The 25,477-nt window shown below is 39.8% G+C and overlaps 2 protein-coding genes and 2 long non-coding RNA genes across 14 annotated transcripts in view; 2 read left to right on the top strand and 2 right to left on the bottom strand.

The window, feature by feature from the left end:
• Positions 1–3,887, top strand: part of SH3D19 (SH3 domain containing 19) — a 180,400-nt gene extending 176,513 nt beyond the window's left edge. For all 11 annotated transcript variants that reach the window (XM_082388975.1, XM_082388978.1, XM_082388967.1 and 8 more), the window contains one exon: positions 1,946–3,887. In XM_082388975.1, the coding sequence (XP_082245101.1) occupies positions 1,946–2,062 (117 nt within the window). In that variant the 3' untranslated portion in view covers positions 2,063–3,887. The remainder of the gene's footprint in view (positions 1–1,945) is intronic.
• Positions 3,888–4,243: 356 nt separating this feature from the next.
• Positions 4,244–8,506, bottom strand: LOC309627256. The gene is made up of 2 exons (XR_014243633.1): positions 8,447–8,506; positions 4,244–8,405 (listed from the first exon to the last, which is right to left on the bottom strand). It is a non-coding gene; the product is annotated as an uncharacterized lncRNA (long non-coding RNA).
• Positions 8,507–13,336: 4,830 nt separating this feature from the next.
• On the top strand, positions 13,337–17,864 carry LOC309627262. The gene is made up of 2 exons (XR_014243639.1): positions 13,337–13,411; positions 15,070–17,864. It is a non-coding gene; the product is annotated as an uncharacterized lncRNA (long non-coding RNA).
• A 2,259-nt stretch (positions 17,865–20,123) lies between these two features.
• RPS3A (ribosomal protein S3A) lies at positions 20,124–25,107 on the bottom strand. Its single transcript, XM_082389042.1, has 6 exons — positions 24,947–25,107; positions 24,077–24,180; positions 23,505–23,692; positions 21,125–21,333; positions 20,482–20,591; positions 20,124–20,296 (listed from the first exon to the last, which is right to left on the bottom strand). The coding sequence occupies exons 1-6, from the start codon at positions 25,006–25,008 to the stop codon at positions 20,175–20,177; spliced, it is 795 nt and encodes a 264-aa protein (XP_082245168.1). The 5' UTR covers positions 25,009–25,107; the 3' UTR covers positions 20,124–20,174.
• Between the last annotated feature and the right edge of the window lie 370 nt (positions 25,108–25,477).

Genomic DNA, 25,477 nt, shown 5'->3' with positions numbered 1-25,477 from the left:
TATGCAAAATTATAATTGGTAACCCTATATCAGTTTCTTTTTTTTTTTTTTAATTTATTGGTCCATAAAATCCAAATGTTTGGAAACTGTTGCCCCAGTCCTTTTCAATCTTGAGAGTCAGTGGCTCAAAATTAATTCCTTTTATCTTTACATAAAATGTTACTGCAAGTGAACACTCTGGATTCAGACTTTTTGGATATTATTTTGGCCTTCATTTAGGTTATGTCAATGTAACAGAATTCACAGTATCATCCAGAAAATAGGTTGTCTTCATTTTACAAATGCCTGGCTGTAAGCAAGATAGTTCTAGAGTTTTTTAGTTAAGGGATTCTGCACCACTTTCAGAGTTGTTGATCATTAATATTTTATTAAATATCCACAGAATATTAGTAAATAAAACTTTTTTTAAATTGTCCTAGCCCTCAGAAAACTGACATAGTATGTATGTATGGACCAGAGCTAAGAAAATTTGTTTTAGTCAGTGATTATATTATAGTTTAGGAAGTGGAAGGAACTTACTTCTAACAGAAACTTTGAATGCCAGAATTTTTACAGATTTTAGCAAGGTAAATTAATGACATGGGATAGTCAGCATTTTCCCTTAAGAAAGGCCTTAAATCAAACCAGTTTTCGAAAGGGCAATGTCCTAGGGCTACAAATAAATCCATTTAGCCTGATAAAGATATTCTTAAAAGTACCCAGGGTCATCTTCGACCATTATAGAATCCTAAACCCAGATTCTAAGCAACAGTTAGAAACCATAAAGAACAAAATAGTTTCAGGAGATAACAGATGAAGACATAATTTTTGAAATTGAGGAATTATAATTCATACACGAATAAGATACACAACCCCTTTGACTAACCTGATGAGGATAAATCATGTGCTGAGTCAGGGTGAAGCTCTTTAAGACAGGAAAGAATGCAAATTTGATATTGAGGCCGTGGAGGAATGGAATAAACCAAATGGTAGAGGAGAATACCATTATGTGGAAGAATAAATATAGAGTACAAAGTGCTCAGGATGTTAAGAAAAAGCAATTGTAGTAAAAACCTTTCTAAGTAAAAAGGTCTACTGTAAAACGTGGTGACCTCATGCCTAATAGTTAACAATACAGGCCCTGGAATCACACTAAATTTGAATCCTGTCTCTACCACTAACTAGACATGCGACACTGAGCAAGTCACGTAATCTGACCTTCAGTTTCCTTTTCTTTAAAATAAGGAAATCTATAAAAATATTTCTCAAAAATGGGGATAATAATAGTACCCACTTCTAGAACTGCGTTGTTGTTTAAATGAATTAATTTCCACTATTCTTAGTTTGTTAAAAAAATAAAAATAAAATAAATGAGTTAATTCCCATGAAGTACATAGAAAAGGACAAGGCATACAGTAAACATATGGCTCGCTCTCTCATCTTCAGATCTTTGCTTAAGTGTCACCTGGCTGCCCTAATGAGATGGCAGCCCACACTTTCTGTCCTCCTCTGCTGGCTTACTCATCTCCCAACTCTAGAATAAGGTCTTTACTCTTCGCTGTATCCATAGTGCCCAGAATAGTGTCTGACACATAGTGGGTACTCAATAAATAACTGTTAGATGGGGGAAAAAAATTTTATATATATGATAGCTGGTATTTTTATTTATTAAAGAAGAATTTTAGATTAAGAGTGGTGAATTTGGGGGGCACAAAATACCACCAGGAAAATAAAAGTGCAACAAGGGTGACAATGGCAAAGGAATGCGCTCTGAGGAAAAGAGCATACAAGCTAATGGCATCATTAGGGTTAGGTCATCTTTGTGGTACATCGTTTAATCCTCTCGGCAAATCAAGATAAATGAGTTATATAAAGAGAAGATGTACGTGCCTCTCCAGGTGGGCTGCTTACCATGCTTACCCTCAATAGAAACTAATAATTATTTTCAATTCCTGTCTTCTTACAGGCTGGAGACATAATAACAGAGCTGGAATCTGTAGATGATGACTGGATGAGTGGAGAATTGAGGGGAAAATCTGGAATATTTCCCAAAACCTACATTCAGTTTTTACAAGTCGGCTAAAGGTGAAAGCTTGACTGTGTTCCTTGGCACAAGAACTCACTTGAACTATCACTTTGACTATCAGATATGTTTTTGCACTATTTTTTTAAACTGAAAGAAATATCTATGCTGTACATGGTATACTAGAATATTCTGAAAGCAGAAAACATCTGATTTTGTAGTTAGCTTTCATTCACAGTAGAAACGTGCGCACGGAAACCCATGAGCACATTTCTACCAAGGAGGACATCAAGCAGGATTAGCAAGGCAGGCAGACCCTTCCCCGGGGAAAGCGTCTGGTGACAGGGCAGCATGAGGACACTTACAAGCAGAAGTTGCACTTGGACCTCTGTGTTCATCAGCACAAGTAAATTAACCGTGCTTCCTCATTTTCTACTTTAGTTTTAAAAGAGGACATTTGTTATTCTACATGCTGTAACTATCAGGCCATGGTTGGTAACCTAAATTTCATTATTGATATTCAAATTAATTCTAACAGCTTGAGCGCATTATCCTTATTACTGGAGCAAAGCCTTGCTCCAGGAGAGGGTAGTTCATTGACTAGTGGGAGCCTTTGTGAGCACATGGTGAATCAGCTCACAGTCACCACACGCTCCTGTGGTAGCAAGTGTTCCCCCTTTGTCCCAGTGTTTGAAGGGGGTTGACATTTGATGTACCTTAGTCAAAAGAACCAAAACCATCCTGAAATGCCTTGCTAATACAACTAACCCGTCCACATACCTACAGTACTTAATTTCTTTCCTCTGTGTATACTTTATGTTAACAGGGTTATTATAAGCACATTTTCTGAATCTGCAATCATTCTTTTGACAATTACTGGTACCCAAAGAAAAATTCATTTTCTTTGAGTTACCCCAGTAATATATAAAACTATGTCTTGTTATAGTGGTACATTATGAATCACATATATCTCAGAATACAGAGCAACTGTTAAGATGGAAAACAATGCCAAACCCCCAGCTCATTCTTCCAAATATAATCAGAGCGAAAAATAATTTGAGAATCTGAAGGCTGATACTTTTGGGGTTGTTTTCTTTTTTCTCCAGCTCTTCCCTGCACAGTTATTAGAGTAAATAAGAAACCACTTTCCTGCTATCCATTGTTATGCATTCCAGGCTTAAGATAAAAGTGGTTCCTTGCAACACTGAATCAATTACAGTTTATGGGCTAAAGCCAAATAGGTCGAAGACAATCTTCCGAACAGATCAATGGAATAGAATTTCATTGGAAATGTAAAACACTTTCCCAACTATGTTCATAACTTTCTTCTATTTTTGAGAAGAGTTTCATATGCTGGGCCACTTTTTAGCTTTTGTTTTTGTTTCCACTGTCTGAAAAGTTAGGCAGTAAGTGGTGAAACCATCATGTGAACACCACGTGGGGTTCTGTAAGGGAGGAGATATTTACTCTTTGATTGAAGTTCATTTCCCAGTATATGGTTAAAATTGATTTTGGAATATGGGAGCTGTTTGTTCTACATGTTTTGGTGTTTTGGGTAAAGAGGACTGTATAAAGAAAACTGGTCAAATTTCACTCATTTCATAAGAAATGGATGGCTTAAAGCATATTATCCCAACTAAGTTCCTATTTGCAGCAAGCTTGTACAACAGCAGGAAAGTGGGAAGTGGGGGGTAGTGTCTGGGATAGGACATGAGGTATATTTCTTTGCCTGTGTAATTTTAACATCTTATATCAAAGATCATGAAAACCTAGCTTTATTGGAGAAAAATATTCCTTTTAAATTTTGGCCTCTGTCAGCAGAATGATAAGTGCAATAGTTGTAAATCTACTTGACACTATAATAAACCGAACTGAACTTTTCAAAGTCCTTTTCTCATACATATTAGACTGAGGTTTTTGAGAATGGAGTTGGTATCTTATCTTTATATCTCCAGCCCTTTGCACCATATAGGCTCAATAGAGGTTTTTTGGTTGGTTGATTGGTTGGCTGGCTGGCTGGCTGGATGGATGGATGGATAACTTTCACATAATAGCAATACTATCTTGGATCCAATATGCTCCAATGTCTTTCCTCTTTATTGACAAAAGTCTTTATTGAAACAAACTTTGCAGTTTTATGTCTTCCACTCCATCATGCTACATTTTTTGCTTGCCATTTATTACCTACTCAACTGACAAGAAGTAAAAATGTAGCATGGTGTAGGTTTTTCATAGGTACTTTTTTATTTATTTATTTATTTTATTTTTGGCTGCGTTGGGTCTTCATTGCTGTGCGTGGGCTTTCTCTAGTTCCGGCGAGCAGGGGCTACTCTTCGTTGTGGTGTACGGGCTTCTCAATGCGGTGGCTTCTCTTGTTGCAGAGCACGGGCTCTAGGTGCACGGGCTTCAGTAGTTGTGGCTCATGGGCTCCAGAGCGCAGGCTCAGTAGTTGTGGTGCACAGGCTTAGTTGCTCTGCGGCATGTGGGATCTTCCTGGACCAGGGATCAAACCCGTGTCCCCTGCATTGGCAGGCAGATTCTTAACCACGGCACCACCAGGGAAGCCCCTTCACAGGTACTTTCTTATTCTGTATATTGACTGAACATGATTTTTATACTCAGTGAATTTCATAGTGAAGAAATAGAAATGTATTCTTGTTCCTTTCAGGAATTTTAGTTGAAAACCTCATATTGTTCATCCAATCCTCCTCAAACTAGAATCTCCAAATCCTTTTTCTTTGGTGGGTTAAAACTAGAGAAGTCATTTCATATATTATTCTTACCCTTTTGAACACTAAAAGACAGCAGATTTCTTTAAAAGCTGCCCTTGCTTATATGGCTGTCATTTGTGCTCATGGAAATCACAGGTTTTTAATACAGTCTGAAACATTCATAATGAAAAAAAATCAGTACATTTATCAAAATTTTAGAAATGGCATTTGAAAAAAACAAAATGTATTTTTCTATAGGGTTTGTTATATATCAGTACTCTTAACAATAATTGTTTACAGTTTTTGTTCAGCTTCTTAAGCTTAGATAAATATACGTGGAGAAATAGTGATGATATAGGCTAATTATAAGGGGATATTTGGTATAATCAATGGTTTATTCTTTTTAATTAATGTCAGATGTACATGTACCATATGATTCATAATTCAGTGCCATTTTGAATGCCATTTTAAACGAATGCTTAACAGTGAATTTTTCAGAACTAAATAGGAAATAATTTTCTAACCTACTCCTTTTTATTTCACTGTAGTTAGAGAGGGGGGAAATACAAAGCCTAACTCAGAACAACACCACCATCTAGGGGCCTTTCACCTAATTGCAATCTCATCCTGTTAAACCACAGAAAAGTCTGAGAATCAGAGCTCAACCTGCAGAGGTTAAATAATTTGCCTAAGGTCATAAAGGTATGGCAAAGCCTAAAGCAAAACCTAGCTCTACTGATATTGCCGATTCAGTACTTTTTATATTTGTTTTGCTAAAGTGATACATTTCTCTTTAACAGTTAAACAAGTAGAATTGATTTGTTTGTTTTATTGTAAAAAGTTGTAACTTCGCAAATATAATAGTCATGATTAGAATGAATTGCAGAGAACAAAGCCTTGAATTTATTCCTTTCAAGAAGAAAAGAAGGGGCTTCCCTGGTGGCGCAGTGGTTAAGAATCTGCCTGCCAATGCAGGGGACATGGGTTCAAGCCCTGGTCTGGGAAGATCCCACTATGCCGCAGAGCAATTAAGCCTGTGCACCACAACTACTGAGCCTGCAAGCCGAGAGCCTGTGCTCCACAAGAGAAGCCACCGCAATGAGAAACCCGCGCACCGCAACGAAGAGTAGACACCACTCACTACAACTAGAGAAAGCCCGTGTGCGGCAACAAAGACCCAACACAGCCAAAAATACATTAAAAAAAAAAAGTCATTTTAAAAAAAGAAGATCCGTGCTTGGCTTCTCAGTTTTATATAGGCAGTTCATACTGATGTTACCTAGAAACTCAAACATGGACTGATCCATTCATGGGGATTCCTTTTTTAGTTTAATAGGAAATATTTGAATGCTTGGAACATCAGATCTTGAAAAGATCTGTGTCTGTAGAGCTGTGCTCTTGGCAACAGCAAAGCAATCTTAAACTGAGGTTTTCATACACATGTAGCACAAAACATTTTAGTATTTTGGAATCTAATAGATCAGCTCAACTACTTACGCCAATAAATTTATATTTCAGAGTCTGGGATACATTTTGGATTTTTAAAGGAATCTTAATTGTATGTAAACCATGGATTGTTTATTTATCTACAAATACTACAAATTAAGGAATAACTCAATGAAGCTTTTTTCAGGCAAAGGAATGATTCAAATTCATTATTCAGAAAGGAGAATTACCTGCCAGTTATCTGTCCTCTTTTAACAGGAATTGACTGACAATACCAAAATATTGGCCCACATTTAGTTGTTCTTTACAGTTAAAGAAACAACTACATTTATCTCTCCAATCATACCCAGGTTTTTAATAGATGATAGAGCTCCGACTCAGAGGATCACTGAGGCCCACCACGTTGTTTCTCAGGCCCCCACGTGGCCAACAGCTTTAGAGCAGAGTTGTTAATTCAAAAGAGCCTCAGAGCACGTGGCTAACTCTTCAGTGCGGTACTATGCCTAAGATTATGCTAGGGAAACAGTGGTGTCTTCTCTTTAGACATATAAAACATCAAAGCTTTTAAAAAATAGATGTGGTGATGAATAAAGTATCCGATTATTCTGTACGTACAGCGCACTCTAGGGAAGATGAATGCGGGGGAGCAGGCAGAGGCCTGCATCTTTGCTGGCCAGAGGGGCCTGGCTGGGCTATGAAAAAGCCTAGTTGTCCACTACAATGAGGGAACTGGGGGCAAGGTCAGAGAGCAACAGAAAATAGGGCACCAAGACACTGTGCATCTTTAAGGCTAACTACCAAGTGGGACGACTGCCCCTCTGCATGTGTGTCAGGCTATCCCTGCTGGATGGGAATGGGTGGCCTCTATGTCATATGCCACTTGAGAGAGAGACTACACATTCACAAACAGAGCTGCTGAGCAGACTCCTCGCACCGATGTTCCCCACAAAGCCAGGACCCACATCACTCAAGCTGGTGCTCAGCTGCAGAAAGTAAGCTTTTTTTCTTTAGTATTTAGCAATGAGGACTGCTACCATCAGGCCTGAACTTGCCTCCTCCCACACACACACACCAAAATTACAACTACTTACAGAGCAACTATCTATGCAGACAACCTAAAGACTAGCAGAAAAGATTTTCCACAACTAAAGACATAAAGAAGGAATCCAACAAGATGGGTATGAGGGGTGCAGACTCAGTATAGTCAGGACCCACACCCCGGGTTGATGACCCACAAACAGGAGGAATATCACAATCACAGGCTGGAAGGGAGTGGCACGATATATTCAAAGTGATGAAAAGAAAACCCCTACAACCAAGCATGCTCTACCGAGCAAGGTTCTCATTCACATTTGAAAGAGAGAGAAAGTTTTACAGACAAGCAAAAGCCAAAAGAGTTCAGCACAACTAAACCAGCTTTACAAGAAATGTTAAAGGGACTTCTCTAAGTAGAAAAGGCTACAACTAGAAAATGAAAATTATGAAGGGAAAAATCTCATCAGTAAAGGCAAAACAGTGAAAGTAGTAGATCAACACTTACAAAGCTAGTAGAAAGATTAAAAGACAAAAGTGGAAAGATCATCTATATCCACAATAAGTAGTTAGGGATACACAAAACAAAAATAAGTAAAATATGACATCAAAAACATTAAATGTGGTGGGGAGTAAAAATGTAGGGTGGTTAGAATGTGTTCAAACATAAGAGATCATAAATTTATGCACACACATACACAACTCATGGTAACCACAAACGAAAAACCTAAAATAGATACACATACACAAAAGAGAAAGGAATCCAAACATAACAGTAAATACAGTCATCAAATCACAACTGAAGAGAGCAAAACAACAAGGAACAAAAAAGAACTACAAAAACAACCCCAAAACAATTAACAGAATGGCAGTAAGTACATATCTTATCAATAATTACATTAAATGTAAGTGAACTAAATGTTCCAACCAAGAGACAGAGTGGCTGATTAGATTTTTTAAAACTCAAAAAAACAAAACACATATATATGCTGCCTACAAGAGACTCACTTCAGGGACTTCCCTGCTTAGGGCTCTGTACTTCCACTGCAGGGGGCACAGGTTTGATCCCTGGTCAGGAACTAAGATCCTGCATACTGCACGGCACAGCCAAAAGAACAGACTCACTTCATGTCTAAAGACACACAGACTGAAAGTGAAGGGATGAAAAAAGATTCTGTGCAAATGAAAAGGAAAAGAAAGCTGGGGGAACAATACTTACATACTTACAATCATACTTACATACTTAGAACAATACTTACATCAGACATAATAGACTTCAAAACAAAGACTGTAACAAGAGACAAAGAAGGGCAGTGACCCCCCTTTAATGATAAAGGGGTCAATCTGGGGACTTCCCTGGTGGTGAAGTGCTTAAGAATCCGCCTGCCAATGCAGGGGACATGGGTTCAAGCCCTGGTCCGGGAAGATCCCACATGCCATGGAGCAACTAAGCCCCTGTGCCACAACGACTGAGCCTGCGAGCCACAACTACTGAGCCCGCATGCTGCAACTACTGAAGCCCACGTGCCTGGAGCCCGTGCTCCACAACAAGAGAAGCCACCACAATGAGAAGCCCGCTCACCGCAACAAAGAGTAGCCCCCACTGGACGCAACCAGTGAAAACCCACGCACAGCAACAAAGACCCAACGCAGCCAAAAATAAATAAATAAATTTATTTAAAAAAAAAAAAGGGGTCAATCCAACAATATAACAATTGTAAATATATATGCATCCAACATAGGAGCACCTAAATACATAAAACAAATATTAACATACAGGGAGAAACTGACAGTAATACAATAATAGTAGGGGACTTTAATACCCCACTTATATCAATGGGCAGATCATCCAGACAGAAAATCAATAAAGGCAACACTGACCTTAAATGACACATAAGACCAGATGGAATTAATAGATATCTACAAAACATTTCGTCCAAAAAGAATTCTCTTCACCTGACATGGAATATTCTCCAGGATAGGCCACAAAACAAGTCTCAATAAATTTAAGAAAATGGAAATAATACCAAGCACCTTTTCTGACCACAAAGGTATGAGACTAGAAATCAACTGCAAGAAAAAAACTGCAAAAAAACACAAACACGTGCAGACTAAACAACATACTACTAAACAACTGAAGAAATCAAAGAGGAAATAAAAAAATACCTGGAGACAAATAAAAATGGAAACACAATCCAAGACCTATGGGATGCAGCAAAAGCAGTTCTAAGAGAGATATTTATAGCAATACAAGCCTACCATAGGAAACAAGAAAAATCTCAAATAAACAACCTAACCTTATACCTAAAGGAACTAGGAAAAGAAGAACAAAAAAACCCAAAAGTTAATGGAAGGAAAGAAATCATCAAGGTAAGAGTGGAAGCAAATGAAATAGAGAGTTAAAAAACAATAAAACTAAGTGCTGATTCTTTGAAAAGAACAGAAATGCAAAGGATCATAAGATACTACTACATCAATTACATGCCACTAAAATGGACAACCTAGAAGAAATGGATAAATTCCTAGAAACATACAAGCTCCCAAGAATGAATCAGGAAGAAATAGAAAATATGAACAGGGGCTTCCCTGGTGGCGCAGTGGTTGAGAATCTGCCTGTCAATGCAGGGGACACGGGTTCGAGCCCTGGTCTGGGAAGATCCCACATGCCACGGAGCAACTAGGCCCGTGAGCCACAATTACTGAGCCTGCGCGTCTGGAGCCTGTGCTCCGCAACAAGAGAGGCCGCGATAATGAGAGGCCTGCGCACCGCGATGAAGAGTGGCCCCCACTTGCCACAACTAGAGAAAGCCCTTGCACAGAAACGAAGACCCAACACAGCTATAAATAATTAAATAAATAAATAAAAATTTTTTTAAAAAAAGAAAATATGAGCAGACCAATTACCAGTAATGAAATTGAATCAGTAATTAAAAAAAAAAAAAACTCCTAACAAAACAAGTCCAGGACCAGATGGCTTTACAGGTTAATTCTACCAAACATTTAAAGAAGAGTTAACGCCTAACGTTCTCAAAGTATTCCAAAAAACTGAAGAGGAAAGAATGGTTCTGAACTCATTCTATGAGGCCAGCACCACCTGGATACCAAAACCAAAGACACAACAAAAAAAGAAAATTACAGGCCAATATCATAGATGCAAAAATCCTCAACAAAAGATTAGCAAACCAAATTTAACAACACATTAAAAGGATCATATACCATGATCAAGTGGGATTTATCCCACAAATCAGTCAATGTGATACACATTAACAAATTGAAGAATAAAAATCATGATAATCTCAATAGATGCAGGAAAAGCTTTTAACAAAACCCAACATCCATTTATGATAAACACTATCCATGAAGTGGGTATAGAGGGAATGTACCCCAACATAATATAGGCCATCTATGACAAACTGACAGCCAACATCATACTCAAAGGTGAAAAACTGAAAGCGTTTCCTCTAAGATCAGGAATAAGACAAGGAGGCCCACTCTCACCACTTTTATTCAACATAGTATTGAAAATCCCAGCCACAGCAATCAGACCAAAAAAAAAAAAAAGAAAAAAGAAAGAAAAATCCAACTTAGAAAGGAAAAAGTAAAACTGTTTGCAGGTGACATGATTCTATATGGAAAATCATAAAGATGCAACCAAAAATGTGTTAGAACTAATAAATAAATTCAGTAAAGTTGCAAGATACAAAATTAATATACAGAAATCTGTTGCATTTCTATACATGAATAATGAACTACCAGAAAGAGAAATTAAGAAAACAATCCCATTTACAATTACATCAAAAGAAATAAATTACCTAGGAATAAATCTAACCAAAGAAGTAAAAGACTTATACTCTGAAAACTATAGGACACTGATGAAAGAAAATGACAACACAAACAAATTGAAAGATACACCATGCTCATGGATTGGAAGAATTCATATTGTTAAAATGACCATACAACCCAAGACAATCTACAGATTCAGTGCAATCCCTATCAAAATACCAAAGGCATTTTTCACAGAGCTAGAACAAATAATTCTAAAATCTGTATGGAAACACAAAAGACCCTGACTAGTCAAAGCAATCTAGAGAAAGGACAAAGCTGGAGGTATCACACTCCCTGATTTTTCAAACTAATTACAAAGCTACAGTCATTCAAAACAGTATGGTACTGGCACAAAAACAGACACGTAGATCAATGGAACAGAATAGAGAGCCCAGAAATAAACCCACACTTAAATGAGCAATTAATCTATGACAAAGGAGGCAAGAATATACAATGAGGAAAAGACAGCCTCTTCAATAATAGTGTCAGGAAATCTGGACAGCTACATGCAAAAGAATCAAACTGGACTACTTGCCCACACCATATACAAAAATAAATTCAAAATGGATTAAAGACCTAAATATAAGACCTGAAACCATAAAAGTCCTCTTAGAAGAAAACATAGGCAGTATGCTCTTTGACATTGGTCTTAGCAATATTTTTTTGGATCTATCTTCTCAGGCAAGGGAAATGAAGGCCAAAATAAACAAATGGGACAACATCAAACTAAAAAGCTTTTGCACAGCAGAGGAAATCATCAACAAAACAAAAAGCCAGCCTACTGAATGGAAAAGTATATTTGCAAATAATATATTCAATAAGGGGTTAATATCCAAAATATACACAGAACTCATACAACTCAACATTAAAAAAAAAAAGCCAATTTTTAAATGGGCAGAGCATCTGAATAGACATTTTTCCAAAGAAGACATACAGATGGCCAACAGACACATGAAAAAATGCTTAACATCACTGTCAGGGAAATGCATATCAAAACCACACTTCACATCTGTCAGAATGGCTATCATCAAAAAAGACAACAAATAACAAGTATCTGGGATATGGAGAAAAGGAAACCCTCATGCATTGCTAGTGGGATTGTCAATTGGTGCAGTGACTATGAAAACAGTATGAAGTTTCCTCAAAAAACTGAAGACAGAACTAGCATATGATCCAGCAATTTCACTTCTGGGTATTTACTAATTTGAAAAGATACATGCACCAGTGTTCACTGCAGCATTTTTACAATAGGTGAATGGATAAAGATGTGGTATATACATACAATGGAATATTACTTAGACATCAAAAATATCTTGCTATTTGTGACAACATGGATGGATTTAGAGGGTATTGTGCTAAGTGAAATAAGTCAGACAGAGATAAATATATGATCTCACTTGTAAGTGTAATCTAAGAAACAAACAACAAAAAGACTTAGATACAGAGAACAAACTAGTTTTCTGTGGTTGCCGGGGAGGGGGGAGCAGAATAGGTGAAGGGGACTAAGGGGTACAAACCTCCAGTTATAAAGTAAATAAGCCATGAGGATATAATATACAGCATAAGGAATATGGTCAATATTGTAATAACTTTCAGAATAGTTTCGTAACTTATTGTGGTGATTGTTTCATAATATATGCAAATGTCAAATCACTATGTAACGCTCCTGAAACTAGCATATCAACTATATTTCAATTGTTTTAAAAAAGCATGTGATCAGCCAGATTGAATCAAGATTGTGTTGTTCTGTGTTTGTACATTTGTACTTGTTTGCATTTGGAAGCTGCTGTTGATGGCACCAGGCACAGCAGAATAGTTCAGGACCAACCATGTCTATATGAATTTTCCTGTTTACGTAGCACATGGACAGAAATGACAAGTCAGTAGCAAGTCAGACTGTTAGCTGCAACTGCCACTTGATTCAGGTAGCAGTTTTGGATGAAAAGTAGTGGTTCTCAACTGGGGGAAATTTTGCCCCATGGGGGACATTTGGCAATGTCTGAAAACATTTTTGTCACAACTTGGGGAAAGGTGCTACTGGCATCTAGTGGGTAGAGGCCAGTGATACTGCGAAACGTCCCACAATGCACAGGACAGTCCCTCACAACTACAAATTATCCAGCCTAAATACCAATAGGCCCAAGGTTGAGAACTGATGACCTAGGGGTCAAAGAGTGCATTAATTTTTCCCCTTCCCTGGGATCTAAGTTGTTTTCTTCCCAGGTGCCATGGTTGTTGTCTTCCCTCCACTGCCACAAAATCTGTACCTATAATTTCATATTTTCTCCAGTTATCCCTACTTTGACCTAGACCTTCTGTCCTGATTATCATCCAGGAGGCAGCCAAGATGAGATGATCCTTTTTGGGGGATTGCCATATTCTGTGACCCAGTCAGGTATGTAGTACCGGAGGTGAGGGTGATAGAGTCAAAAACCTTTTTAAAGCTCAACAGTGCTAGATATCCGTGGATGGTAGGCAGCTGTGAAATAGCCATCAAATACTCTATTGGCTCATTGCCAGGTGGCCTTTGTAACAAAAAGCACTGCATTGCTAGATTGCAAGTGGTCCAGAAAACTAAGAACATGACACATATGACATATTAGCTTGAAGGGCTGCAATTGTGTGGCCAAAGTCAGTTGATCCGACTGGGACAGCAACATTGTAACCTAAAAGTGTGTTAACAGTGCTGAGGCACCATCAGCTACCCTGAAAGGTGACCAAAGGACCGGTGTAGTTAGTCCATCAGTAGTCAGTCTATGTGATATGGCCTCAACTACCTCAAGACAAATGGGCTGACTTTTGGCAGGAGTCACAAGTCTGCCATGCATGAGGAAGAGTTCTTTACTGTGTGCACAGCCCATGATGGTGGACACGTAGCCATGTGTGAGAGCAGTCTGGGTGGTGCAGGCTTGATCAGCACCTTGATTTTACTAGGTCATATCAAGAGAACTGGCCTTTACCACAGGCATCTACATGAGTGACCCAGATGGTCCAACCAGCAGCCACAATTTGTTCCCACAACATATGGCCTTTAAAAAGGGTGTTTTAATCTGCCTGAATAGTCTTGCAAGTGGCAGGCCCAAGAGTCAGCAAAGGTGACTGTTCATGTCCAGATCTACGAGAACAGCCTTGAGTTCAGCTCACTGAGCAGTGACCAACCACATTCACTTCAGCTCTGCATAGCTGGCGCTGAGGCTGGACAGCCACAGCAGCACAGTGGATACCATTAGCTTTTAACTTAGCTGAGCCACCGGTGATTCAGGTCCAGGTACTTAAGGGTCTCTGTGAAGTGAAGGTCCCTTTGAGGCAGCAGCTATGCTTCAGGTAATGGGGTGGGAGACAGTTTTCCAAGAGTTTCTGAGGCTGGCGCATTCCAGAAAACACTATCTTTACTTGACCAGGAAGGTCTCCAATACCCAAAGCATCCAACAAGGAGTCAGGCCTCCTTTCAGTCAATCTCACGTTTAGCAGTGGAAGTGTAATAGTACACTGGACTGGCCCAGAGGACCTGACACATACATAAATACTCATAAAATATTTATTTTATAAATAAAATAACTTCTTCATTGTGAGTTTTGCTGAAACCCTATCCATGGGATTTGAATGCTTTATTTCCTTATTTACAGCATGTGCCAGTAAGCTTTTTCTGTAAGTGGCCAAGAGGCAAAATTGAGGATATTACGTAAGCAGAAAGAGAGGAAACAAATCTCTGTAAAATTTCTATTAATGAAGTCAAACTATGATGATTATTGAGTAAATTTTTTTCTGTAATACAGATCTTTCTTTTGGGGTGGAGTATAACATTTCACCTAATTAGGGTTCAAAGTTAGTGATCCTTCATCATTAAATCAATTCACCTGGCAGCTTGGAGTCTAGGTTTTCAACTATTTCTTCACAATTTGAATACTTGATGGTTGTCCCTTTTAATTTATTTAAAGTGCTATTTTTTTAAAGATTCATCTGTACATGCAAGAAAAAAATTGATTCACCTGTTAATGCTGATGTGTAATGAGATTTTATGTATTACACCTTTGAGGGTATTTTCTTACACAGGTCGTACATGTGGCGCTCAAAACGTGGAGTTAAGTCACTGCAATTTGCAGTGTAGTGCAAAGTGATGAGGGTACCACATATGATCTGTCACAACTACTCAACTCTGCCACGGTAGTGCAAAAAGCAGCAACTGACAATACATGAAGATGAAATGAATGTGGCTGTCTTCCAATAAAACTTCACTTGGGGATACTGGAATCTGAATTTCACATAATCTTCACATGTAGTGAAATATTTTAACTTTTTTCAGCCATATAAAAATGGAAAGGCCATTCTTAGTTTGCAGGCCATTCAAAAACAGAAACTGGCCAGGTTTATTCCATGAGCAGTAATTGGCCAACGCGTCTTGCAGAGATACAGCCCAAGGAGTTTATCACATGGATGGTTAGGAACTACAACAGCTGCCAGAAGATTATAGGCAAAGGTCCTGTTAAAAACAAGTCAAGGGGGACTTCCCTGGTGGCGCAGTGGTTCAGAGTCCACCTCCCAATGCAGGGGACATGGGTTCGATCCCTGGTCAGGAAGATCCCACATGCCACAGAGCAACTAAGCCCGTGAGCCGCAACTACTGAACCTGCGCTCTAGGGCCCGTGAGCCACAGCTACTGAACTCCGCGCGCCTAGAGCCCGTGCTCCGCAACAAGAGAAACCACCACAATGAGAAGCCCGTGCACCGCAACGAAGAGTAGCCCCCACTGGCCGCAATTAGAGAAAGCCTGCACGCAGCAACAAAGACCCAACTCAGCCAAAAATAAATAAATATTAAAAAAAAAAAAGTCAAGGAAACAGAACAAATGCCAAAAACTATAGTTCAGGAAAATTTTACCCCCCCCCAAAAAGTTTTTTTTGAAACTATATATAAAGATTGTACAGACATTCCTTGGTTTGACTACGCTTTGCGTCAAGCAGTTCTAACGGCGTCATTTTTCCAACAGCATTTGCTCATTTCCTGTCTGTCACATTTTGGTAATTCTTGCAATATTTCAAACCCTCTACCAGCAAAAAGATTATGACTCACTGAAGATTCATATGATGATTAGCATTTTTTAGCAATAAAGTATTTTTAAATTAAGGTATATACATTTTAAGACAATGCTATTGCACACTTAATAGACCACAGTATAGGGTAAACACAACTCTTATATGCACTGGGAAACCAAAAAATTCCCAAAACTCACTCTGCTGTGATATTCACTTTATTGAGGTGGTCTGGAACCAAACCCACAGTATCTCCAAGGTATGCCTGTACTGCATACCTGAGACTATTCAATCAGACTATTACCAAAACTCATTTTATAAAATGATTCGATTTTAAAGTAACAAAAAATTCTTTGGGCTTTTAGCCAAAACCAGAAAGTGACTTGTAAGGGAAGGAAAATTAATTATCCTCAGACTTTCATTAGCAATTCTTTATTGCCAGAAGAAAATAGGAGTGGTACACTTAAGGTGCTCAAAGAGCAAACTGAGGATTTTAGATCCAATAAAAGTGACTTTCAGGTACAAAGCAAATAACCAACTGTATTCAACATACAAGAACTCAGAAAATGAACTTCTTGAGCAATCAACCAGAGAACAAGCTTCAGCTAAAACTAGAGCAATGAACTTAAAAGACTGGAAGTGGGCATTAAGAACATATACTTGTAGCACTGAGACCACACAAGGGCTAAGGAGAATGTAAGTTCTGGCCATGTGCTCCAGCAGTGTTAACACAGTACTGTAAAAATGTACTGGGCCATATGCCAAAAAATTTTAAAATTGTTCTCAGTAATTATATTGGTGGTGGTGCTGAGACTTACGCGTGCAATGTGGGATAATGATGGGACATTCTATCAGTCAACATGTCACTGAGAACTTCTTTGCATTTTCCAGCTTTTAGAGGCCACTCACTTCCCTTGGCCCCTGGCCCTTTCTCCATCCTCAAAGCCAGCAACATCGGGCAGTCTTCACATCGCATTATCCCAACCTCCTCTTCAGCCTCACACTTCCACATTTAAGAACTTGTATAATTACATTAGGCTCACCCTAATAATCTAGGATACTCCCCCTAGTATCTTTTCTCCCCACATGAGCACTCTTCAAATTAGTGGTGCTACTCAAATGTACACATTAAAGAAGCAAAAGCCAATTTCAAATCAAGTGTTAGTTTTGCTACCTATTTCAGTCATGCCTTAACATAAAGGTCTTCAATAACATTTTCAAAGATTCAAAATTTGTATCCCTGGTCACAGAAATTTTCCTGTGAAAGACCAAGATAAATTGTTCTGGGTGGAAAGAATCAAGTAGAGAAAAGCCACCTGTTAATACTTAATATCTATGTATTAAGTATGTAAAATATTAAATGGGAAACTTAAGAATTACCTCTTATAGTATTTTTTATTAGATGGATGTTAAAACTCCTTCAAGTTGGCCTATGGGAAAGTAACTTGATTATATCAATCACCGAACAAGCCAAACCATTTTTTAAAAAGTAAACACATTCTTTTTGGAAGCATTTTCAAATGAACCCTTTCAAAGAGAACCATGCCAAGCCCTATTCAGAGATGTAGCAGATGGGAGCTTGACTCACAGTATCATCTGACTAAATGATGTCCCCCATCAAGAAAACCACCACTTATGTAACTCAATTCCTGGTCCCCACCCTCAATGACCACGCTATTGACCCAATTTCTTTCTACCCTGAAAAGGAAGCCCGTCATCAGTGAGCTGGACCAAAAAAAGAAAAAAGAAAACTTGTCCACATGGAATTTTTCTAGTAGCCACAAGTGAAACTATAGAAAAAAAAAATAAGGAAAACAAGGACTAGACAGGGTTTTTAATAAAATGAACCTATCAGCAGGGTCTGACTTAAGAGGTAAAAGAGCAAGCACTGTGGCCATCTAAGTGAAGAGTGTTCCAAGCACAGAAAAACGAGTGCCAAAGCCCTACATTAAGAATGTTCCTAGCTTGTCCAGGACAGTCTGGCTAGAAGAGTAAGGGAAGTGGTAGTAAGAGACAGGTCAGAGGCAAGATCACGAGACCTTCTGGGTGAGGTGACCATCTAAAATAAACTTCCACAAAGTGTGTGGGCAGGGGGACAGACAGGGACACAATGACACAGGGAGACCAGGTAAGCAATAAAAATCCAGGTTGGTGGTAATGACTTGCTCCAAGTGATAGCAACGGAGGTAGTAAGAACTGGTTAGATTCCAGATATATTTGGAATGAACTGTGAATGGTCAAGGATGACCACAGAGGACTTTGGTCTAAAACAGAAGGGTGGATAAAATTGTTGAGCTCAGGAACACCATTTCAGACATGTTAAATGCCTCACTGACATCCAATGAAGATATCAATCAAGTAGGGAGTTCGATAGGCAAACCTGGAGTTCAAAGATACAGATTAGGGGGCTTCCCTGGTGGCGCAGTGGTTGAGAGTCTGTCTGCCAATGCAGGGGACACGGGTTCGAGCCCTGGTCTGGGAAGATCCCACATGCCGCGGAGCAACTGGGCCCGTGAGCCACAACTACTGAGCCTGCGCGTCTGGAGCCTGTGCTCCGCAACAAGAGAGGCCGCGATAGTGAGAGGCCCGCGCACCGCGATGAAGAGTGGCCCCCACTTGCCACAGCTGGAGAAAGCCCTCGCACAGAAACGAAGACCCAACACAGCCATAAATAAATTAATTAATTTAAAAAAAAAAAGAGCTAAAGCAATCAGTTTTAAAAAAAAAAAAAAAAAAAAGATACAGATTAGAAGTAAAAATCTGACAGTTTATTTAAAACCAAGAAATTGAGTAAGAATATCTAGAAAGAGTATTGGCAAACACTCAGGGCCTAAGCCCTAGGGCTCTCTAACACTAAGGCCTGAAACAAACTAGCAAAGGAGAGTAGCCAGCAACATGGGAGGAAAAACCGAGGTGCAATTCCAGAAGACAGTTAAGAAACACAGGGAAAATCGACTGTGAAATGTCACTAATAGAGATCAAGTAAAATGAAGGCCAAGAATGAACCACTGGACTTAGCAATGACATCTGGTAATTTTGACGGCAACAGTTTCCTTAGAGTGGTTGCAGCAGATTCAAGAAAAGTAAAATTAAATACAAGACATATGGTTAACTCTTTTGAGCTTTGCTATAAGGGATCTGAATAGGGGGATATCTGGAAGGGCAGAGGATTTGTTTGTATGCTGATAGGACTTGTAGAAGGAATACTGATAAAGGTGACAATTGGTGGAGCCAAGAACTTGACTAGGCAAGAGAAGGTGGAATCTGATGCTCGTCCTTGCACAATTCACCCAGTTACAAGAGGGAAGGCAGAAAAAGCGAGAAATGCACAGATGGCAGGGTAGAAATAACAGGCATTTATGAGGTCCTCTTGTCATCTGTTCTCAAGAAGCAAGGTCATCAGCTGAACTGAGAATGAGAAAGTTGGAGGTTTGGGAGAAGAGGTATAGAACAGAATGGGTGACCGACTAGGAGGAAATACTGGATAGTGGGCAGCATTAAATGCCCACTTAATAGGAGACCAATAACCAATTTCTCTTATCTCTCTAGCCAACTTCAGCTTGACCATTAAGGGATACAGTGGGGCATTTACTGCTAGAGAAAAGAGAGCACTTAGATTTTTAAAAACGAAAAGAAAACAAAAAACAAAAACCTAAATGCCACTGTGCTCTTCTGTTTCCACTATGTTATCAGTCTAGCACAGTGGTTCACAAAGCATGGTTTCTGACCACCAGCATCACCTGAAAATGTTAAAAATGCAAATTTTCAGAGCTCACCCTAAAACTACTAAATCAGAAACTCCAGGGGCAGGGCCCTGCAATGTTTTAACAAACCTTCTAGATGATGTGAGAACCACCTTAAAAACTTAACCCATGTAAAGAAAGTGTTTCCTTTTATTCACCATCTCTAACATGTCCAGACCATTCCAGTTGAAAACAGATCACTACCCTTTCTCAGCTACTTAGTAACTAAGAGCAGTGAATAAAATCCACACAAAAGGTCAGAAAAATTCACCACATTACTATCAAATCAGAACACCTGATTATTGTCAGATTATTTAAAAAGACTGATCAGAAATAAAATATCACAAATGAGGTCTTTTATTTGTCGCCATTAAAAGTCTGATTTTTAAACAGATTCCTGGACTGGTGGCTCATATCCATCAGCTCGTTCAACTTTAGCACCTGTCTCGTCCCCAGTAGCTTTTCCAGAACTACTACCTTCACCATGTAGCTCCATGAGTTTTCCCACTAAAAGGAAGAAAAAATTGTTAGTTATAGCATACCATATCATGAAACAGTTATCTTCAATACTATGTAGGCAAGACAAAAAAAAGTACCATCATCTTGGCCTCAAAACAACAACATAAAACCACCAAACAATGTATTTATCCACACAATTTTTTCTTTCAGGAATCCTGTGGTTTCTCACTTACATTCAAACTTGGGCTTCTTCAGCATTTTTACTTTTCTAACAAAGACATCATGGAGTGGATAAATAGATTGGCAGGCCTTTTCTATGTCTTTTCCAATGCTGTCTGGAATCCTGCAAACCAGTAATGATAAATTAGAATAAACCGACATTTCATTTAATCCACAGTAATCCTCATTCTGTTATTGCCCCTTCATAGGTGAAGGTTAAATGATCTGAATTATACAGCTAGTTAGTAGCAAAATTAGCATTTGAGCCTTCTGAGTCCAAGCCTTATGCCTTTTTCATACACCCCTCTTAGCCAACTGCATGGGAACATCAGAAAAATGTTAACAGTTTTATCATCAGACATCATCTGGGACCGAAACATTTTATCATCACTTATCCCCATACATAACTGATTGTGAAGGGTTTATCTATTCAATGCATTTTCTAAGGCAAAGGCAAGTCCTGGGCTTCAAGTCTCACTGCCAGGAGAGAGCTTCATCCAAAAAAAGGATAAATAAACCAACGAATAACATTTACTGAACACTTAATATGCTTTCATTTCAAGAGATGCAGCTAGACGGTTTCACAGACAGAATTTAAACATAGTCTGACCCCACCTTGTCTCATCTGAGGGTTGCGTTGTGAGGGAAAACACTTACAATTTATTGACCACCTCTTTCAAGTCATTTGTCTGCACCTCTCGGGTCATGATTTCCATCATCTTCTTGCGGATCTGGCGGACCTGCTGGTGCTGGGCATAAGAGGTCTTCCGAATCTGATTGTTGCGTTTTTTAGTAAAACCCACACAGAAGAGACGAAGCAAATATCCATCGGTAGTCTTGACATCAACGTGAGCTTCAATCATGGTCTAGTGAAAAAAAGATGTGCCAGGTTTTAATGTTACCTATTTTTACCTCTCAAATTCTAATTTTAAAAAAAGTGTGGCTTCCCTGGTGTCAGAGTGGTTAAGAATCCGCCTGCCAATTCAGGGGGCACAGGTTCAAGCCCTGGTCCGGGAAGATCCCACATGCCACGGAGCAACTAAGCCCGTGCACCGCAACTACTGAGCCTGCACTCTAGAGCCTACGAGCCACAACTACTGAAGTCCACGTGCCACAACTACTGAAGCCCGTGCACCTAGAGCCCATGCTCCGCAACAAGAAGCCCGCGCACCGCAACAAAGAGTAGCCCCCGCTCACCGCAACTAGAGAAAGCCTGCGTGCAGCAACAAAGACCCAACACAGCCAAAAATAATAAATAAATAAATTTTTTTTAAGTGGAGGCCAAGGACTCATTACACATATTAAGTATAATATAAATGACTAATTTACAGAGTTAACCTCCTTAAAGTGAACTTACCAACAATTACCCCAAATTCTTACTATCCTCCATATCTAATTAAATAAGTACGGAGTCCTCTCAGCTGTCTTCCCCCCTCCCCTCTAGGTTATCACTATCTCCCCACAGCAACCCCCCCTTTCATATATACATGCCTTTTACAGACACATGCCAGCCTTTAACCACCTGCTCCTCCCCCAATCAATTCTTTAACTCTGCAAGGAAGAGAAAAATAGGTTCCAAGGGACTCTACAATACCAACATCTAAACCTATTCCATTTTAAAAACTGTGTTCTGAATAGTTGAAATGTTGTAATAACACAAATACATATATTTTAAAACGTCCTTTATGTTCCAAACTAAAGCCAAGCTGAGGATTAAATATTTAATTTCACAACTATAATTTTTAAAAATCCATCATTAGTCTTATTACTACCTCAATTCAAAAAACAAAAACTATCTTAGGTACCAACAAAAACTAATTGACTTCTTTGCATTTTGTTAACTTTATCTTAGTCTAAAAAATGAATATAATACAATTATAGTGAAAGGACCTTAAAATATTTCCAGAAATGCAACTATAAAACCTTAGGAGAGTATCAGAAATAAATGTAACAGTATAATCATATCATACGGGACCGAAACATTTTGTCATCATTCATTCCCACACAAAAAACATCCCCAAACGGGATGGTTAGCCAGACACATCTGAACCATTATTTCCTGTAGTTAAACCAATGGGTACTGATGCTTTCTGTGTCAAGCTCTGTACTAAGCATGTCTACATGGATCTTTTATTTCATCCTCATAATTCCATGAGCTAATATTCTTTTTTTTTGGCTGAGCTGTGTCTTCGTTGCTGCGCACAGGCTTTTCTCTAGTTGTGACGAGCAGGGGTTACTCTTTGTTGTGGTGCACGGGCTTCTCACTGAGGTGGCTTCTCTTATTGCGGAGCACAGGCTCTAGGCGCGCAGGCTTCACTAGTTGTGGCTCGAGGGCCCTAGAGCACAGGCTCAGTAGTTGTGGCCCACGGGCTTAGTTGCTCCGCAGTATGTGGGATCTTCCCGGTCCAGGGTTCGAACCCGGTCCCCTGCATTGGCAGGTGGATTCTTAACCACTGCGTCACCAGGGAAGCCCCACGAGCTAATATTCTTACCTACATCTTACAGATAAAGAAACCAAGGCTTAGCAAGCTTTAAGTTACTTTCCAAAGAGAACATAACTGGGAAAAAGAGCCAAAATTTCAGTCTCACACCAGAGGCTCTGCCACTCCTATTATAGCACAATAGATAATCAAAACTAGCCCAATCCATCCTTTCACTATAAAATTCACTAGATTCTGATGTCCAAAGGTATTCTGAGGACAGGCAAAGCTAAAACTGCAAACCTGCACCTAAATGTTCTTCAACCAGCCACTAATCCATGCAGCAAAAAAACCCTGATGATAATCCAATATTAAATCTTGAACTCAATTTAAACAAATAAATAACTAAATTTAATTTAAACAGCCTCACTGCTGTTGCTCAAGTTCAACAGTGCCGATCCAAGAGTGCACACTTAATAACAGCAAGAAAACATCAAGGACTTAAAATGAAATCTAAACCTCAAATGCACAACACGCTCCTTTCCTGACATTAAATCATGACATCTTTGGTCATGCACGGCACAGCACCATGCACTTTAGAGAACTTTTGTTCTCACCTGCCATTTTTTGACCATGGAGCACATTTTGTCACGGGTAAGATCCATGCCATGGAAATTAGTCAGGCAGTTTTTGCCCTGAACATCCTCAGTAATAAGCTTGAATTTTCTAAATGCAACTTCATCATTCTGCAGATCAGCAAGGCTCACTTCAAACACACGACCCTTGAGGCCATCAGATGCGATTTCTACAAAACAAGAATCAATTGTTAACGTTAGGAAGCACATAAGCAAAGTCAAGCCAACTAAGTTAATAGTCAAGCATTAAGTTTAGAAACCTAATGATAAATTATAAAGACCTTAACTTTTGTCAACCAAATCCACATGGACACCAACGACTTACTGACAGGGCTCATTAGAAGCTCAAAACTACCCATGCACATTTCATTGGTAATTCTAAAAGTGCCATCTTGCTTCTACAAGTGCTGTACTAAAAACAAGCCCCAAAGGGCCCAAAGCTGCAACCAAGAGCTGACACTTCCTTAATGTATCCCACCACAGAACAAAAAGTAGACCAAGATACATACATGTCTCAGTTTAAGAAAAATACAAACGAAGAAAAATATACTCACTGGTTCCTTGAGTTCTCGTGACTAGTGTTTTCCCAATATTTCTTATATTGAACATAGCTGGTGCTTTCACATCATACCAATCTTTCTTAGAAAATGGGTCAACCCTGGATTTAAAAACATGCTTAAATTTTATCGCAGATCACATAATTTGTTTTTTTAATTTCCCTCATTCCAATTACTCTAAAAAGCTAACTGACATGTAGACACTGGTGTAAACTATTCCTCTCAGTTAGGTGAGGGGCGCATATGTAAAATCTAGTTCTTCCCACCATGTCTATTTCACTGTGCAGGCCTGACACTTTGGTAAATTATGCCACGAACATATACACTCCCACCCCCCACCCCCCCACCCATCGGTGCTTCCATTACACCGGCAACACTGCCTCCAAATAACATGCACGTCTCTTCAACTTTACTAGTACATGAAAACACATACTGGTAACTCAGGCTCCTTAGGGCCTCAAGCTAGCAGGAGCTCCCAGGTTCCACCCGGCCCAAGCAGGGGAGGGACGCGAGGTCCCGGATGGACAAGAAAAGTGCCTTTCACAACTCCAGCTCTTCGAAGGGCATTACCCGAGAAACTTACGAGGCCCGGGAGCCCACAAAACGGAACACGCCAGTCCCTAATCGCGGCAGCAATCGGACTCAAAAGGGGCGCGCATAAGGCCCACAAGGCCAGGGGGTAAGCAGCGGGTCCGCCGCAAAGCAGCACCCAGATCCGCCAGGCTGCGGTTCGGAATTCATCAACCCGGCACGGCCCGCGCAATCCAACTAGCATCCTCGCCATCCGGCCCACACCACGACTGAGAAACCGCCCGCCGACTCCAGTAGGACCCCCAAAACCGGGGGGCCACGATAGTTGCCACTTACACTTTCTTCTTGGCTCCCTTTTTACCGCCTTTCGTAAGGCGCTTGTTCTTTCCGACCGCCATAGTGCTGCTCCTAGAGCCAAAAGGGCGGAAGTTAAACTCGCGCGAGATCTTAGGGGTGCGGGGCGGGACGCTCTGTCTACGTGACCTTCGATCTTAGTTCTTCCGGCCTCAAGAATATCGCGACATCAGAGAGAGGCACGCGTCTGACCGTGGCTGCGACAGCGCCCTCGAGTGGGGGGAGGCTGCGCAGCACGCCGCGGGCCGCTCGCTGTGGGGGCCGCGCTCGGAGGCGGGGGCGCTGGCAACCTGAGGTGCGGACTCCTTGGTTACCTGAGGTTCCCGTGGCTCTGACGCCCGGAAGTAGGTTTCCGTGGGAGGACGCCCACTCAGCATCGTTCGAAGCTGAACTCACCTTCAAGCCTGTTTCTTCTTCGACAGCGTGGGATTAGAGATCAGACAGCAGATCTAGGTTCATAAGCTAATTTAAGTATTTAGCCTTGTGACCTGTCTATGCTTCAGTTTCCTCGTA

Source organism: Balaenoptera borealis, assembly GCF_965194805.1.
Source record: "Balaenoptera borealis genome assembly, chromosome: 4".
NCBI lineage: Eukaryota > Metazoa > Chordata > Mammalia > Artiodactyla > Balaenopteridae > Balaenoptera > Balaenoptera borealis.
Note: the sequence above shows the minus strand (reverse complement) of the source record. Positions and strands in the feature narration are given on the sequence as shown.

Bases quoted from the DNA above. Each gene is read 5' to 3' on its own strand.
- RPS3A (XM_082389042.1), bottom strand. From the start codon at position 25,008: ATGGCGGTCGGAAAGAACAAGCGCCTTACGAAAGGCGGTAAAAAGGGA. The intron at 24,181-24,946 runs GTAAGTGGCAAC...TTTTAAATCCAG, and splicing joins AAGGGAGCCAAGAAGAAAGT to GGTTGACCCATTTTCTAAGA. The intron at 23,693-24,076 runs GTGAGTATATTT...CTTGTTTTGTAG, and splicing joins CACGAGAACTCAAGGAACCA to AAATCGCATCTGATGGCCTC.